Source organism: Rhodofomes roseus (genome assembly GCF_022264815.1).
Source record: "Rhodofomes roseus strain CIRM-BRFM 1785 chromosome Unknown C8Q71scaffold_10, whole genome shotgun sequence".
NCBI classification, from domain to species: Eukaryota; Fungi; Basidiomycota; class Agaricomycetes; order Polyporales; family Fomitopsidaceae; genus Rhodofomes; species Rhodofomes roseus.
The window spans coordinates 1,126,893-1,143,356 of record NW_025952966.1 but is presented as its reverse complement, the minus strand read 5'-3'; the positions used below and the strand labels follow the sequence as shown (position 1 = coordinate 1,143,356).

At 55.4% G+C, this 16,464-nt stretch overlaps 4 protein-coding genes across 4 annotated transcripts; 2 read left to right on the top strand and 2 right to left on the bottom strand.

The window, feature by feature from the left end:
* The first annotated feature begins 452 nt into the window (after nt 1–452).
* Nucleotides 453–4,379, top strand: C8Q71DRAFT_62274 (CAS/CSE protein). The gene is made up of 15 exons (XM_047919632.1): nt 453–720; nt 772–942; nt 1,025–1,405; nt 1,460–1,639; nt 1,693–1,822; nt 1,881–2,179; nt 2,237–2,383; nt 2,439–2,572; nt 2,629–2,744; nt 2,801–2,957; nt 3,017–3,108; nt 3,161–3,464; nt 3,523–3,702; nt 3,756–3,899; nt 3,956–4,379. Exons 1-15 carry the CDS (start codon nt 517–519, stop codon nt 4,284–4,286), a joined length of 2,970 nt encoding a protein of 989 aa, XP_047779075.1. The 5' UTR covers nt 453–516; the 3' UTR covers nt 4,287–4,379.
* Nucleotides 4,380–4,471: 92 nt separating this feature from the next.
* On the bottom strand, nt 4,472–7,945 carry C8Q71DRAFT_707679 (uncharacterized protein; the record flags this gene model as incomplete). Its single annotated transcript, XM_047920575.1, has 13 exons — nt 4,472–4,839; nt 4,897–5,087; nt 5,140–5,453; nt 5,512–5,835; nt 5,889–5,997; nt 6,050–6,190; nt 6,254–6,526; nt 6,582–6,672; nt 6,728–6,785; nt 6,862–6,953; nt 7,010–7,445; nt 7,585–7,692; nt 7,745–7,945. 13 exons carry the CDS (start codon nt 7,943–7,945, stop codon nt 4,472–4,474), a joined length of 2,706 nt encoding a protein of 901 aa, XP_047779074.1.
* A 495-nt stretch (nt 7,946–8,440) lies between these two features.
* Nucleotides 8,441–10,637, bottom strand: C8Q71DRAFT_723895 (major facilitator superfamily domain-containing protein; the record flags this gene model as incomplete). Its single annotated transcript, XM_047921608.1, has 9 exons — nt 8,441–8,485; nt 8,551–8,664; nt 8,723–8,739; nt 8,817–9,047; nt 9,105–9,674; nt 9,847–10,038; nt 10,101–10,283; nt 10,345–10,448; nt 10,504–10,637. The coding sequence occupies 9 exons, from the start codon at nt 10,635–10,637 to the stop codon at nt 8,441–8,443; spliced, it is 1,590 nt and encodes a 529-aa protein (XP_047779073.1).
* A 1,341-nt stretch (nt 10,638–11,978) lies between these two features.
* Nucleotides 11,979–16,333, top strand: C8Q71DRAFT_62247 (nitrite reductase). The gene is made up of 14 exons (XM_047919631.1): nt 11,979–12,052; nt 12,114–12,299; nt 12,354–12,428; nt 12,501–12,572; nt 12,625–12,890; nt 12,944–13,519; nt 13,579–14,534; nt 14,587–14,633; nt 14,692–14,775; nt 14,825–15,339; nt 15,391–15,725; nt 15,778–15,856; nt 15,909–15,990; nt 16,039–16,333. Exons 2-14 carry the CDS (start codon nt 12,233–12,235, stop codon nt 16,323–16,325), a joined length of 3,441 nt encoding a protein of 1,146 aa, XP_047779072.1. The 5' UTR covers nt 11,979–12,052; nt 12,114–12,232; the 3' UTR covers nt 16,326–16,333.
* The last annotated feature ends 131 nt before the right edge of the window (nt 16,334–16,464 follow it).

Here is a 16,464-nt window from a genome sequence, read left to right as displayed (position 1 = left end):
GAGTCGCAGAGTCATGTTGTCTCGGCGTTGTGCTGCTACGATATGGGTCTCGAGCAACCATTTGTGGATATTCGATTCAAGGGAGGCATGCTGCTGCTTCCGGCGACGTGTAGCCTTCAACTGAAGATGCTGTGGTTAGAGCAAGGTTAGAGCAACAAATATTCACGGGTGGGAGTTCGTACATACAAAGCCCAGGCCCGGGGCAGTGAGAACTGTTCGAAAACGTATGCAGTCACAATGCGGGTGTCAGTGAGCAGCACAGACGCATCACTCGAGTGTGCCGCGACTCAGAGTTGCAGTAGTAACTCGGATACTCGGTAGCCACGGTCGTCCCAAGACCAGCCTCTGGTCCCGAGTCGCCGACTCGGACGTAACGGGATCAACAACTGTGAGAAAGTAGCACGTGGACGTGACACAGAACGCGACTGAGGCGCGTCGCAAAATCCGTGGCGCGGCGATCCCTGCTTGCTGCTTGCTTGCTTGCTGCCATCACCCTCAGCCTCTCCTCCTCGCAGGATGTCTGAAATCCCTACCCTCCTCCTCTCATCCCTGAACCCTGCTACTCGGAAACAGGCCGAACAAAGCCTGCAGGCCCTTAGCGTCCAGCAAGGCTTCCTCTCTGTTCTCCTTCGTCTTGTCCTCGAATTCTCACAGGATCGACCCGTCAGGCTCGCAGGCAGCGTCTACCTGAAAAACGTCGTCAAGAACAGATGGGACGATGTAAGCGGATCCACGCGTTCTGCCTGTATGCGAATACTAATGCCTGTACAGGACGAACAACCCATTCCAGACGCAGACAAAGCTGCTCTACGCAACGAGCTTATCCCCGCGATGATCGCGCTATCCAACGCGTCTGACAAGGTCATGCGGACGCAGATAGCAGAGTCAGTGTCTCTCATCGCGCAGGAGGACTTCCCGGAGAAGTGGCCTGATCTTGTCGATGTAAGTCTCCTTGTCACTAATGCAGAGGCGGGGGGACTGGGGGTCGCGTCCTCAAGATGTAGTCTCACAGTGTTCCGTTTAGAAACTAGTCGCTTCCCTATCTCCGACAAACTACGACATCAACATCGGCGTGCTCGAGACCGCACATTCCATCTTCCGCCCATGGCGTGCTGCGACGCGCAACAACGAGCTCTTCACTGTCATCAACTATGTCCTTTCTCGCTTCGCGAAACCCTTCCTTGAGCTGCTTCTCCACACTACTACGTTACTCTTCTCAACGCCACCACCCGCCAACCTCGCCACGATCGCCCAAGCACAAGTAACTCTTGTTGATGTGTTCTACGATCTCACATGTCAGGACCTCCCGCCTGACTTTGAGGACACTCACACGAAGTTCTTTTCGGCTCCGGATGGTCTGTTCTTGCAGCTCTTGCTTTGGGATCCGCCACAGTTGCGGAGCGAGGTAGGCGACCTCATTCGTCTCCGAGCCGGCGCGAATTTGCTGACCCACGCATAGGAGGAGGACACAACTCCCTCATTCCCATCACAAATTAAGACTGGAATCCTCGAGATCGCAGAGCTGCATGTGAAGCTCTACTCCGAGGTCATGGCCGGGTCGAGTGCCGTGCCAGCGTTCGTCTCGTCTATCTGGAACATGATCAGCGGTGGGAAGAAGCAGAGCGTCGCTGACGATGGCGTATGGATCTTTCTCTTCTTTCATCCGCGTGAACTGATTGAAACCGTCTATAGCTCGTATCGCAATCCCTGCGCTTCATCTCAACAGCGATCCGCATCGGCCACTACAAGGAGCTCTTCAGCTCGCGCGAGACGATCACGAACCTCGTACAAGGCATCGTTGTCCCCAACGTTGGGCTTCGGGGTAAGGTCCTCGCACCTTCCCGCCTGCCACCCGCTCACGCCCCGCCTCGAGTCCACAGAGTACGAGATCGAACAGTTCGAGGATGACCCGCTCGAATACATCCGACTCGATCTCTCCGTGCCGTCCCTCGGCGGTGCAGGTGTGAGCACGGACACGCTCACGCGCCGTCAAGCTGCAGCAGAGGTTCTTCGTGCGCTCGTGTCGTCGGGGTATGAGAGCGAGACGACGGAGATTGCGGGCGCATGGATTGGCCAGGGTCTCCAGGAGTACACGGCAAACCCCGCGGCGAACTGGCGCGCGAAGGATACGGCTATTTATGTCATGACGGCGGTGGCAACGCGTGGGAGCACGACACAGGTGAGTAGAAAGAGAATCCGAGGTCATAGTATCACAGCGCTGACGGTCCCTTCACAGCATGGTGTGACATCGACGAACACCCTCGTGGACGTCGTCAAGTTCTTCTCGGATCACGTCTTCCAAGACCTGCAGGCTGAATCGGGTACGGTGCACCCGATTTTGCAGGTGGATGCCATCCGGTTCCTGCACATTTTCCGGAATCAGGTCAGTGCATTCACAACATGGCCGCCATTCTGTCGCCTGAGCTGGGGTCTCGCAGCTCGTCAAGCCGCAATTGCTCTCAGTGCTTCCATTGCTGCTGCGCCACCTTGGTTCGGATAACTATGTCTGCTACACGTACGCCGCAATCAGCATCGAACGGATACTCTTCATCAGGCAGGGGACACAAATTATGTTAGTCTTCCTCGATAGGCTGCTGTTACCACGGATACTGACATGTTGCAATACAGGTTCGCCCAGGCCGACATTCATGAGTTGGCACCACATTTGCTTGATGCGTTGCTGAAGAAGATTGAGGCTGCTGGCACGCCGGAGAAAGTGGCTGAAAATGACTACCTCATGAAGTGTATGCACGTCTCCTACCACCTCCCTGCACAAGTCCACTGAATATTCCACTTGTAGGTGCGATGCGAGTCATCATCACCGCCAAATCGACCTTCGCGACGGGTTACGAGCGTTTCTTGCAGAGACTGGTCAACATCCTTGGGGCGATCTCGAAGAACCCGAGCAACCCTCTCTTTGACCAGTACATCTTCGAGAGTATCTCGGCGTTGATGAGGTACGTGGTATGCACGATTACCTATAGGCAAGATCACGATTGAATTCTGTGTATCGCAGATTCGTCGTTGCTGCTAACCCATCGACACTGTCGACGTTCGAGCAGGGCCTGTTCGGTCCCTTCACGATTATCCTCCAGCAAGATATTGATCGTAAGTTACCAAGCATATGGCCTTGCACTCGCATGCTGATCGCTTCTCATAGAGTATATCCCTTACGTCTTCCAAGTCCTCGCGCAGATGCTCGAGTTCCACACTGGTGACGTACCGGCAGAGTACCGCAGTCTCCTTCCGTTCCTCCTCACCCCTGCCGCGTGGCAACAAAAGGGCAGCATCCCGGGCTTGGTCAAGCTGCTCAAGGCCTTCCTCTCGCGGGACGCGAAGCAGATGGTTGCGACTGGCCAGTTCACGGCCGTCTTGGCGGTCATCCAGCAACGCCTCATCCCGTCGAAGCTCAACGATGTGTGGGGCTTCGAGCTCCTACATTCAGTGGTGCAGTACATCCCTCCGTGAGTCCCATCATGTCCATGTCATAGCATCTTGTTCAGCGACTGATGCTGCAGGCAGATCGGATCTCAAGCAGTACTTCCGTGCTCTGATGATCACGCTGCTCAGCCGGATGCAAACGAGCAAGACGGACAAATACGTGTACCTCTTTGTCTACTTCCTCACCTACACCATGGCCATCCCAGTGGAGGGACTGGGCCCCGACTACATCATCAGCTCGGTTGAAGAGATCCAACCTCAGTACGGCTCCTGCGTCCCTCGTAGTTGAGTTGGCGCTGACGCACACTTGCTAGACTCTGGTCACAGATCGCTGGGAACTTTGTTGTGCCACAGGCCCCAAAGATGCCTCCTAAAGATCGCAAGGTTGTCGTCGTCGGCTTGACAAGGCTGCTCACCCAGAGCGCTCTGATGCTCCAGGAGCCTTCAGTACAGGCATGGTAGGTGTGTGTGCATCCCCACGTTGTGCATGACGTTGACCCGTATGCTTTTCCAGGCCAGCGACGTTCACATCTCTGGCGAAGCTTTGCCAGGAACCTCAGTATCTCACCAAGAAGGATGAAGAGGACCCCGATGCCGGTATCACTGCCGTTGACTTCGAGGAGCAGACTGCAGGATACCAGGCAGCGTACTCACGGCTAGCAGCGTCTGAAACGGTCTCTGTTGATCCTGTCGCTCATGTCCGGGATCCTCGGGAATACCTTGGACAGGAGCTCGTGAAGCTCTCGCAGAGGGACCCGAGGACGAAGACGCTTGTCGGTGCTGCCGATCCGGCTATCGCAGGGCCTTTCCTGCAGTCGCTCGCAGCCGCGGGTCACAGCATCTGAGCGAACGCGAGCGTGTTCGCCGACAAGTCCATCACGGATCGCAGACGACATGCATATGCACTCAATACGATACTTAGGGTAGGATCGAGCAATTGAGTATTGAGTAGGTAGGAAGAGGATCTGAGCATCGCCAAAATACGACATGCATTGTACATCATTAGCAATTTCAACGAACACATCTGTCTTCAGAATACGACGAGCTGACGCTCAATGTCCCACCCGCAACGTTGGAGACCCGGCTTGAGCGTGTGCTTGATCATGCCGTCGGGTCCACATGCAAGGACCATGGCTCGTTCGCTCGGGACTGGGAGGTGTTCCTCGAGCATCGCGTCTGTTATGCGGCCTACGCTATGAGGCCAGCCACTTGGTGTGACGCTAACTGTGTAGTGTAGGTGGAACCGATGGTCGCCATGTTCTGCGTGGAGCCTGTCGAGCTCCTCTCTGCAAAGGATGTCCTCTTCTGTCCTGTTGGCGTCGATGAGCCAGATACGAGTATGCTCGAGGGCGGGATCGTGCAGCACTCCTCGAAGGACCTGCAGAATGGGAGTGATCCCTGGTGTCACATCGCGCACGTTAGTCCGGTACATTTTGGTCGTAGATGAATACTGACCAGAGCCGCCGCAGACTAGCCCGAACTCCGTGACCTTTCTTGAGACGCCTCTCAAGCTGATCAAGTTGTGTCCCAACAAGACAAATGACCCAAGGGGTCCTTTCATCTCGAGCGCATCCCCGAGCTGGAGCTGGTGGAATCCGACCGTCATCTTGCCTCCTTGTGGCCATTTATCATTGGGGAGATAGAGCCTGTAATCAATACATTAGCCTCTCGAACAGAGAACCCGGGACGGAGACTGACTTGATCAGAAAGTCGATGAAACCCTTCGCGTCCTTGCCAGAGACGGGCGTGTACGCGCGCTGTACCACCTCGCCCGTATCCTTGCGCTTCAACCTGACGAAGACATGCTGCCCGGTGGGCAATCCAAGAACCTGGTCCGGGTCCGGCAGCGCGAAGCGGTACAAGCAGGTATCGTGGTTGACGACCTCGATGTTGACAAGTGTGCCCTGGCGCCAGAGACGCGGTGAGAGGAATCGGCCCGACGTATCATCTTCTACCGCTTCTCTTTCTGCATCGTTGGGAGTCTCAGTCTTGACCAGAGTCCCGACGTGGAACTAGAAAACACCGATGTTCATCTGTATATCAATGCGATCTCGTACGGCCGATGCTCACCTGCCGGAGTTTTGCCCATGCATCCGCAGAGTGGATCGCTCGAAAGTCGTCACTTGCGTCCTCTCCAGCCGCGAGCAAGATGCTATCCTCTCCACCCGGATGATCATGTAGATAACCGGTCCCATCGTAAACCTCTCCGTCGACCACAAACCAAGGCTTGTCCTTCGGCTGAGTCCTCAATTCGCGAAGCGTTACCAATCTTCCGTTGCCACCCTTAGCAACAGGCGCCTTTTGAGGCTCAGAGATCGCGTCGCGCTGAAGGGCAGCGAGGGCAGAAAACGAGAAGTCAGGGCGCAGGACTGAAGCTCCTGACTTCGTCATCAGCTGGAACAGCTCGTCAGAGTGCAACCAGCGTACAGATTATACGCAAGGCGTACCTCCATCCAACCGGCGGAGTACTTCCCGACAGGCGCAGCATGTACAAATCTGAGTTCGGACATCGCCCCTTCGGCGGACCGCTGTTTGAGAATACAAACACGATGCCACCTGACTATCGTTTGACAACTGATTGCAGCTTTTGAAAGGCCACTGTACACACCAATTATTCATCATAGAAGTTGGGTTGGGGTACATGTCTCTCGGCTGCATGTTCATCGACTCATCCATGGCACGCACGGAGATGACGGTGGCCTCTGCGAGGTCTGCGATGCTGACATCGAAAGACCAGAAACACCAACAGCTACATATTTGTGCCAACTTCGTCAAGGACATCATCGACTTGGTGGATAGACCGTTTACTCACAAGGAAGTGTCGCGCTCATTCAGGTCGACCCTACCAAAAACAGGATCGGAATACGCGACAGCTCGATATAGGTCTTCGGGGTAGTCCACGTCTGCTAATCGCCAGCTGTGGCCATCGTCCATCGAGATTTCCACGCGGTTGATTCTCCTCCCGCCACCCGAGTAAGCATACCCTTTGAGCGTATAAGTAGAAGAATCAGTTGAAATAGAGGAGTCGAGCGTGAGGGTCTCTTCATGGGCGGGCTTCGCAATCGCACTGTTCACGTTCAGCTCACTTTCACGGTTGAATCAGTAGGAGTCTCAGCGCACATGAACGGAAGATAGCCTACGTGATTATATACTTGGGGTCATACCACCACTTCTTTTCTTCCGCCGAACGTGCTTGCTCGGGCGTGAGTTGCGTAGGAAGAACCTTGTTGTCTGCATTCATGTCAGAAAAGTTGCATTCTACTTGATTAATCACAAAGGTACCCACCGAAGAAGTGCAGATGATGTTGGCTTTCGACGGCTGAGACCTCGATGCGTTTCAGCCACTGTGGAAGCGAAGCGTACGCACAATCAACAGTGATTATTGATTTAACGAGACGCGTCCTCCAGCTATATACATACCTTCACTGAACGTCCGCCGATTTGCCCAGGGATGACCATCCGTACAGGGAACCCATGATCAGGCTCTAGTGGTCGGCCATTCATCGCCCACGCTACAGTGGATGATTTAGTCTCTGACACCGTGACGAGCAAGTTAAGAACCACGTACCAACAAGGTAGCCCTTCTCCCTATTGCTCGCCCAGGTTAGTCGTTGTGAGGTACCGTAAGGTCCATTCGGCAGGGAGTCTCCTCCCTCGAAGATGACATGTTTCGCACCGGCCGACCGAAGAGGCTTGACGTGAGCGAGGATGTCTGCAAGATATACACCTGTCCACAGCGCAGTAGACAGTCCAGCACTGCCCCAGTCAAATCCTAGGCTTTTCCGTAGGACATTCTGCTCCTTCCGCCGGTTGCCAGCGCAGACCAACGTCACCGGCAGGGTGACAACTTCAAATTTCTCCTTCAAGTCCGCTATTGAGAATTCGACTTCGTGCTCAATAAGACCATGTATACGGATGCGCCAGTTCCGCGATTTTTGAACAGATACTTGGGGAACGGCGCCATGGTTGCGGACGAAGTGCAAGTGTGCCGGCGTGAGAAAGCCCTGGGGCAGCGGCGAGTAAGAATGCAGCCAATGAGAGGACAGATGATGTAAGCGGACGGTGTTCTGTGGCTGGAAATCGCTGGGCGCTTATCCCCACGACCTCGGCCTTGACTATCATCAAACAAGGTATTGAACGTACAGATCGAAAGAGGGCAGAGAGCGGAGCCTCAGCATTGAATGGATGCTTCCCAGTTAGCCTAATGAGCTCTGTATTTCGGTGTATCCAGCGATCAGGCGTTTGGGCATCCTATCAAAGTATAGTTCAGCATCCGTCTCGATAGAGGGAAGTGCCCACTCACTGCTTGTGCAGTAACTAACGGTGTCTTGTCTTCAGGGATCGCTGGGAAGCTAGAAGGGTAAATAACTTTGAGCTCCTCTTCCGAGGGTGGGGGAGAAGATGACCGCGACGAAGACGAGCTAGAGGCTTCGGAAGTGCCGGTGGACGACGGTGAGAAGCGTCCGTCCTCGCTGTTGCTGCTGCTGGTGCTAGCTACGGCCATGGTCGCAGGTCAACTTCAAGCTCTCGCATGCCGCAGCAAAGCTAAACCATCTCATCGACCCGCGTTCACGCAGGCGCCATCGGACAGGGTGGACTGGATCCCGAACACCATTGGTACGATAAGGGTCTCCGCTCCCGACTGGCCACGCTATCATATATCAACAGGAGACGGCGTCAGGCACAATATGTTTCGCCCGTCCGAAGGCTTCGACTGCCGCCGGATATCGGTCGTCGCGGGTCCATGAACTCCCGTCAGTACGGCAATAAGTGTGCGGTATAACCGAGTCTTGCGGACATGGCAGGGATAGGGGTGTTCGGTACACGCAGGCCACACATCCGGGTTTCTCCTTCTCCAAGATTCGCACCCGTGCGCTACCCCTCGCCGACTCCCAGGAATCACAACTCAATTCCCGGGTCCGACCCCATGCATCAGTGTCACCCTCGTCTGCTCGTATAGGTCAGATTCTACACGTATTTTGATTTGGTTGAATCTCGACTATGTCCGAGGAACTCGGATCGGCAGCAGGAGGAGGTTGACAACCTGTGGGGCGAGGAGTACATATGAGACCCAATGATACGCGACGACAGTGGCAAAAGTACACTCACAACTGCAACGATACCAGAGATCCAGAATGCCTTCCCGTACGGCTTGGGTTGCATCCGGAAGATGAGCGCGAAGAACACGCCTCCGAGATTTCCCCAGGCGCCAACAATGCCGGTCTGTGAAGTTGTTCATGAGTGTCAACTGACTAACAGGAAGGAAGCAGTGACAACTCACCATGAAGCCGTTCGAATCTGTTGTCAAACGGAAGATGGGGCGAAGTAACCGTCAGCGACACAAAGATGATAGCAGGCACCGAAATGCCACGTACTCGGATTACAATGCGGAACGAGAGAGAAGTTGGCGCCGTTACCGGCCTCGTTGAACAAAGCAAGGATGACGAAGATGACTATGACGGCCGCGAGCGACGGGTCCGACCTGCTGTCGATGTAGACACCAAGTGCGATGGATAGAATACCTTGGATGACGCCCAATGCCAAGGTGAGATACTTCTTGCCTGGGACGCCGAATCTGCGGTAGACCATGTCACCGAAGTACCCACCTAGCAGTGAGGACTCAGCACGGAAAACCGACTACAGTCAATTGAAGAAGCACTTACCAAACGCACGCGAGAAGATGTTCAAGAGACCGTATATAGCAGCAATATAACCAGCCTTCGTCTGCCCGAACGTCTTGTTCTGATACATATTGTACAGGACGTTCGAAAGGTTTGCGTCCACGGCCAACTCGAAGCCAAACGTCGTCAAGTACGCCATACTCGGCAACCACGTCGCCGGGTTGAGCGTCGTCTCCTTCACCACCGCCATAGTCACAGGCTGGTTCACCGCGACGTCCACGCTGCTGATCACGACGCCCACTGCGTCCGGGTTCGCAGCGTCTACGGGCGCGACGTTGACGTCCGCGTCCGCGCTACCCTTCTTCTCGTCGTCCGTGCGCTTGTCCGCTTTCTCCGCATCTTGGATGCTCGGCGCGTCCTTAAGATTCGAGGAAGCATTGCCGGTGCTCGAGGTGTCTTCCGGGCCAGCAACGTGCTCGACGTCGTCGCGGAAGGAGGCCGACGGGCGCGCGAAGCGGTCCTCCCATTTCCCGTTCGGGTGGTCGGTGCCAAAGATGAGCGTGAGCGCTGCGACGGTCAGGAGGACGGGCACGGGCACTATCGCGAAAGATGCTGTCGAAGTATAGTCAGCACATGCGGGGACGACGGGGCGGTAAAGGGTGGAAAGGCCCCGGTCTCCTTCGACGTTAGCGCTTCCGTTGACACATCCGTAGCATCACCGAAGGCAACACAGACGCGGACGAAGGGGAACGAAGATCGGGGAGACGCTCGATGACTAACTCACCTCGCCAGGCAACGTGCTTTGCGAGGCCGTCGCGGATGAGCCGATCGTACACGGCGAGCATGATGATGAACGTGAACCCGCCACCGCTGTTTCCCCAGCCTCCCGCGATGGCGTTCGCCCGCCCGACGACGCGCTTGTCGAAGAACGTAGATGTCCAGGCTTGACAAGGTACAAATGTTCCGCCGAGGATGCCTGCAAGTCAAGTGAGTACACCGTGATACTCCAGGGTACAGGCATTGACTCTCGAAACATACCGATAAAGAAGCGGACGACGTATAATCCAGACGCGCTCGAGATTGTCCCCGCAAGCCCAGAGGGGATCGCACCGAGGACGAGGATGCCAGCCATGACCTTGCGGGGACCGTACCGGTCAACCAATGGGCCGACGATCAGGCGCACGAGGAGTGTCGAACACAGTGAGACGATGTTCGAGTTGCCTGTACCCCAGTCCAGTGAGTTTCGTGTACGTCAACCCAGGGCATCTTTCGCGATACGTACCAACTTGCGCGGCGGAGAGGTTCAAGTCAGACTTGACCGCCTCCGGAATGAGAGGCGAGAAGGCGAACCAGGACAGGAAGGCTGACCAGAAGCCGAGCCATGACCTGAAAGGAGGAGAGGTCAGTGTTGATCTACCGGCTGCCCGAGCTGCACACTCACAAATGAAAGTTCCGCGAATACTGCGTCTTCAGCGACAGAATCGGGAGGGTCGTGCATTTGCCATTCAGAGGGTTGATACGCGTCTCCGTGATAGACTGCCATAAGGTTGGCGGGGAAGCTGCTGCATGCGACATGATGTTGATGCTGTTTTCTGTGCACCCACAGGTTTCTCGTCTATCTCGTTGGTTCCCTACGAAGATCTCGCACGGGGAAGGAGAAGGGTCGGTCGAAGCAGCGCTAGAGAAAAGGGACTTCCCAGCTTGGGACGGGTGGCTCCGGCGTCGTACTTGAGAGGATACACACCCACGCCACGCGCTAAGGGGAACCTGTCTTCAGGTTGCCGTCGGTGGCTCCAGGACTACCGAGACCGGAACGCTGTGACAGCGACTGCCTAGGAGGTGCAAAAGATAAGCTCGGGTGCAAGGTGGGCCCTATGTCGGGAACGTGTTATCGTACCTGCGTCGTTCGGCGCTGCATGCGACATCATTGACGAGCTCGACGATCCTTGAGCCTATCAGCCCGGGGCCTCGGACGCGGGGGAGACCTCTCTACGATTGAACCTTTTCCATATCAACAATACGAGAACGTCGGTGGCTTAGCGGAAATGATGTCCTTATCTTTGCTTGCGTCGGCACCCTTCGTAATTTATACCGGCCTTACACCTTACCAGCCTCTCGATACCGGTGTTTTGTGTGTGATGTGGCGCTATTCGGGAGACTTGATGTGGAGGGAGCGAACTCGAGTGCAATCAGAATGAAATTCTCTCCGAAGCTAGAGACCCATTGAACGGTTCCTATACCGTGACTGTTCCCTTTGATTTTCTGTGGACTGGGTTGATTCAGATAAGGAGAGTTGTAACAGGTTACAACCATCACTGACTCACTGAGGATGGACTTCAGAGCTCTTCAGAAGCTAATTGAAATTTGAGCGTATCGCCGACTGTCGACGCGGTTGGTGGCTAATCTAGATCCCATCATTTCTGGCAGTCGCGGAGACCAAATTCGCATTCCCCTTTTTGCGAGCAACCGCCGGCTCACAGCGACCTTGACAATGTCATTTCCTGACATTCCAAGCGCATTTTGCTTCCCCCACAACAATCTCACGCATACGACGCGATAGCTTTTCTGAAGTCAACTTACTGACCTTGTCTTCATAACCGTTGGTCTGGCGGCTGCAAGACTAAAGCTTATCATGACCACCTCGAAGTCATTTGGTCATCGACGTCGAAGGCCGCTTTCTGAGCAAGGCACCCGAAGGTAAACTTTTGAACCTCAGAGCCCCACCGCCGGGGCCACAGATTGCGGAACTGCAGCCAGCGGCGAGACGCGCGCTGCGCTCAACTTCGATCAACCACTCAGCGCGGATATCCTTATCGTTGCCAACCGGCAGGGGATTGGATCCTTGACATGCTAATCGTAGTACCGCAGCGGCCATGCTCTAGATTGCGCATCGGATACGTGGAGGACCGGGTGGGCCCGGTGGGGTACGAGGATAGGCCCTGACGGCGAAGACCGACTGAGGCTTCGAGCCGTGATGGAACTTGCAAATGGTAAGTACGGTGACGCTGAACACGCCATCCCGCGTCCTCCTTAGACCGATTCTTCCCCCAGGAAATCAAGCAAGCGCCATAAGCGTGAGGCGCAAGGAAGAGGAAGACCCCTTTCGCAACCCATCTCTTCCTGCTACCATCTGAACACCTTAGGTGACTTCAGCCAGTTCGTGAGGCAGGATGTCGTCACAAGAGGAGAACACCCGCAAGACGGTCTTTGTGGTGGGACTGGGGATGGTGGGGATTGGTATGTCGGCGATCATTCTCATTTCTAAACCTTCTAACCTGTGAGATGTTGCAGCGTTCATCGAGAAACTGCTCAACCTCGACGCAGGTTGCAACTACCAAATTGTAACTTGTGGCGAGGAGACACATCGTAAGCACTGTGCCAATAGTTACACTGCTGGACCGCTGATCCCGATTCCGATCTCCCGCTGCTTTTACTTAGTTGCGTACAATCGGGTGGCTTTAACCGAGTATTTCCAGCATAGGAGCGTTGAGAAGCTCTACTTGAACTCTCGTAAGTTCTGTGTCGCACAACGCCTGCCTTGATGACTCATTTTGTCGTCAAGCGGACTGGTACGCAAAACAGGACCCGGACAGGTTCAGTTTCTATGTCGGGGAGACGGTCACTAAAATCGACCATGAAGCCCACATCGTGGTTACGGACAAGGGTCGCGAGGTCAAGTATGACTACTGTGTGATTGCCACGGGCTCTGAAGCCACATTACCGAGCTATGCGAGCAAGGATGTACCTGGCTTGTTCGTGTACAGGAACATCGCCGACATGGATTCCCTCTTGGCGTATTCGGACAAGGACGGTGTGAAGGGTGGCAAGGTCAGCTGTTCTAAGTGGGTTGATCTTGAGCGCGACTGACGAGGCAATTCCAGGCTGCTGTTCTCGGGGCGGGTCTACTGGGTCTTGAAGCTGCCAAAGCCGTGTACGACCTCGACACGATCAAGGACGTGACCATAATCCACCGCCAAGCCTATCCGCTCTCTCGTCAGCTTGATAATCATGGTGGTGAAATCGTTCGAAGGCGGATCGACGCCATGGGCGTTACCTTCCTCGGTGGCACCTCCGTCCAGAGGCTCATCACGAATGATGCTGGAACCCTTACCGGCCTCGAGCTGACGGATGGAAACGTTGTCCCATGCGACATAGCCGTGGTAGCCATCGGGATTACCCCACGCGACGATCTCGCACGTGCGAGCGGAATCGAGTGCACGGAGCGACACGGCATCGTCGTCGATGACAGCCTGCGCACGAGCGCGCCGGACGTGTTTGCTATTGGCGAGTGTGCAAGCTGGAGGGACAACACGTACGGCTTGATTGCGCCGGGCGTCGAGATGGCGGACATCCTAGCATTCAACCTGACGCAAACCCAGACGGGCGTGGGCGAGTTCAAGCCGCGAAAGATGAATAACCCCGATTTGTCGACGAAGCTGAAGCTCATGGGCGTCGACGTAGGTGCCATCCATTCTGAACGCAGTCGCGATACTCATCTGAGAGTTGATGTGTGCAGGTCGCTTCGTTCGGCGACTACTTCGCGGAGCAGCGTCGTTCCAAGCCTGTCGAGAGCGCAGTATCCGTCAAGCTTAGGAAGCCTGCGCCAGCCAACAGCGAACCTCTGTCTTGGAACCAGCGCGATGCAAACAAGCCCTCCGTGTGGGAAGTCGTGGCCGGCCCAGTCGATGCCACGGGTCCCTCGCTCACAGTCAGTCAGGAAAGCGCGCTTCCCTCCACGTCTAGCTCACACGATGACAAGAATCCCTCGCCTCCTGCCTCCGGTCGAGCGTCACCCCCCAAGGCTGACGCCTCCGCTCCTAAGAAGCGGCATGGGCACGGTCCACCCGAAGACGGGCCAACCGAGACGCTCACGTACCGCGACCCATTCGCTGGCGTGTACAAGAAGTATATCTTCACGGCGGATGGCAAGCACCTCCTCGGAGGGATGATGGTCGGAGACACAAGCGATTACATCAAGCTCGTCGCCCTCGTGAAGAAGAAGAAAGCGCTCGATGTCCCACCGTCGCAGTTCATCCTCGGTGCGGGCAAGGCGCAGGACGACTCCGGCGCGGATCTCGACGACGACGCGCAGATCTGCTCGTGCCACAACGTGAGCAAGGGCGACGTCGTCCGGTGTGTGCGGGACGGCGCGAAGAGCGTAGGCGACGTGAAGACGCAGACGAAGGCAGGCAGCGGCTGCGGCGGGTGCATGCCGTTCTTGACGAACCTCTTCAAGGCGGAGATGAAGAAGGCGGGGAATAGCGTGAGCAACTACGTTTGTCCCCATTTCAACATGAGCCGCGCGGACCTGTTCGACGTGGTGCGGATCAAGAAGCTGAAGACGTTCACGGAGATCATGGAGACTTTGGGCGTGAACAAGGAGTCGGTTGGCTGTGAGCTCTGCAAGCCCGTCGTTGGCAGCATTCTGTCTTCTCTGTGGAACGAACACGTTATGAACCCCGTACATCATTCGTGCGTTGTCATTCCTTGTGTCAACGCTGCTCATGATTGACTATTCATGCAGAAACCAGGACACGAACGATAGGTTCATGGCGAATATCCAGCGCAACGGTAAGTTGTTGATGGCTCTGAGTCCAAAGTGGCGTAAAGAGGCTGACCTGCCGGGCAGGTACATTCTCGGTTGTCCCTCGCGTCGCGGCCGGCGAGATCACGCCAGACAAGCTGATTGTCCTGGGCCAAGTCGCGAAGAAGTGTAAGTCGCCTCTGATCCTTGCGTAGTGTTTATTGACACTACACACTAGATGGCTTGTACTCGAAAATCACTGGCGGACAGCGAGTCGACCTGTTCGGTGCACAAAAGGCAGACCTGCCCTCCATCTGGAAAGAGCTCATTGACGCCGGCTTCGAGAGTGGGCACGCCTATGGCAAGGCTCTGCGCACAGTCAAGTCATGTGTCGGTACCAACTGGTGTCGCTACGGCATCGGCGACTCCGTCGGGATGGCGGTCCAACTCGAGGAGCGGTATAAGGGTATCCGCTCTCCACACAAGATCAAGGGCGGTGTGAGCGGCTGCGTGCGCGAGTGCGCTGAGGCTCAGGGCAAGGACTTCGGTCTGATTGCGACTGACAAGGGCTGGAACATCTTCCTAGGCGGTAACGGTGGTGTTAGTCCGAGGCATGCAACACTCTTCGCCAGCGACGTTCCTCCGTCGAGAGTGATCAAGATTCTTGATCGATTTCTCATGTACTACATTCGCACCGCTGACAAGCTCATGCGAACATCTCGCTGGCTTGAGGAGATGGAAGGTGGTATAGAGGTATGCCCTTCTTTGCATCAAACACTCGCCGTAAATCTGACGTCTGACAAGAAACTGCGACGAGTCATCCTGGATGACGAACTCAACATCTGCGAGGACTTGGAGAAGGAGATGGAGGAACTCGTGGGGACGTACTACGATGAGTGGAAAGCGGTGGTCGACAGTCCTGAGCGTCAGAAGCAGTTCCGGCAGTTCGTCAACACCAATGAACGACGTCTGCCGGTCGAGCAAGTGCTTGAGCGTGGTCAGCCGCGACCGGCAGACTGGGCGAAGGCATTCCCGCCAGCGCATCTGAAGGAAGACAGAATAAGGACGCCGAAGGATCAATGGAAGTGGTGCAAGCTAGCTAAGCTGGACGATCTGATCCCAACAGATGCTGGCACAACGTGAGCTGTTGTACATTTGCTTCTCATACTAGATGCTGACCTCTCCTGGCAGATCTGTTGCTGTGAAGTATGGCGATAGCCAGCTCGCGATCTTCCACGTACCTCGGAAAGGCTACTTCGCGACACAACAAGTGAGTCCACGTTCGCCGAGGAGCATCCGCATCGTTCTGATCGCGTTCGAAGATGTGCCCACATAAGCGCGCATTCGTCTTGGAACATGGCATTGTTGGCGACGATCCAAATTCGGGCAAGGTCTACGTCTCATGTGGGTAGCTACTCTATGTATTATGGGCTATACTGACCATGACCGTAGGTCCAATGCACAAGCGGAACTTCACCCTGAAAGGAGGCGAATGCCTCAACGATGACGCCTACAACATTTTGACATTCGATGTCCGGGTAGAAGACGACGACATATCGCTCCTTTTGCCTGAAGTGCAAGAGCTAGATGAACTGATCGGAACGAGTAAGTGGATGGTCAAGCGCAAGACCGCTGAGATCGTGGACAAGGACATGGGAGATGGTGTCGCCTTAGGACCTGACACAACTTGTAGCGGACAGTCGACGTCGTGCGGTGGCGACCCAAAACTAGACTGGTAAATCTCAATGGCAAAGCTACTGAGTTTGCGCTGTCACCGGATGCGAAGTGTGCGACCTCGCGTACATCGCCCCACATGTTCTCGATGTCGTGCTCAAGAACGCGCTGTCTGCGAGGCTGACGGCATGTTTAGCGGTGAGT

What these genes read in the sequence shown, in the direction of transcription:
- C8Q71DRAFT_62274 (XM_047919632.1), top strand. Translation starts at nt 517, where the DNA reads ATGTCTGAAATCCCTACCCTCCTCCTCTCATCCCTGAACCCTGCTACT. An exon ending in CGCCACAGTTGCGGAGCGAG is followed by an intron (nt 1,406 to 1,459) that starts GTAGGCGACCTC and finishes ACCCACGCATAG; the next exon opens with GAGGAGGACACAACTCCCTC. An exon ending in CGCGTGGGAGCACGACACAG is followed by an intron (nt 2,180 to 2,236) that starts GTGAGTAGAAAG and finishes GTCCCTTCACAG; the next exon opens with CATGGTGTGACATCGACGAA.
- C8Q71DRAFT_62247 (XM_047919631.1), top strand. Translation starts at nt 12,233, where the DNA reads ATGTCGTCACAAGAGGAGAACACCCGCAAGACGGTCTTTGTGGTGGGA. An exon ending in ACGGTGTGAAGGGTGGCAAG is followed by an intron (nt 12,891 to 12,943) that starts GTCAGCTGTTCT and finishes AGGCAATTCCAG; the next exon opens with GCTGCTGTTCTCGGGGCGGG. An exon ending in GGCGAATATCCAGCGCAACG is followed by an intron (nt 14,634 to 14,691) that starts GTAAGTTGTTGA and finishes CCTGCCGGGCAG; the next exon opens with GTACATTCTCGGTTGTCCCT.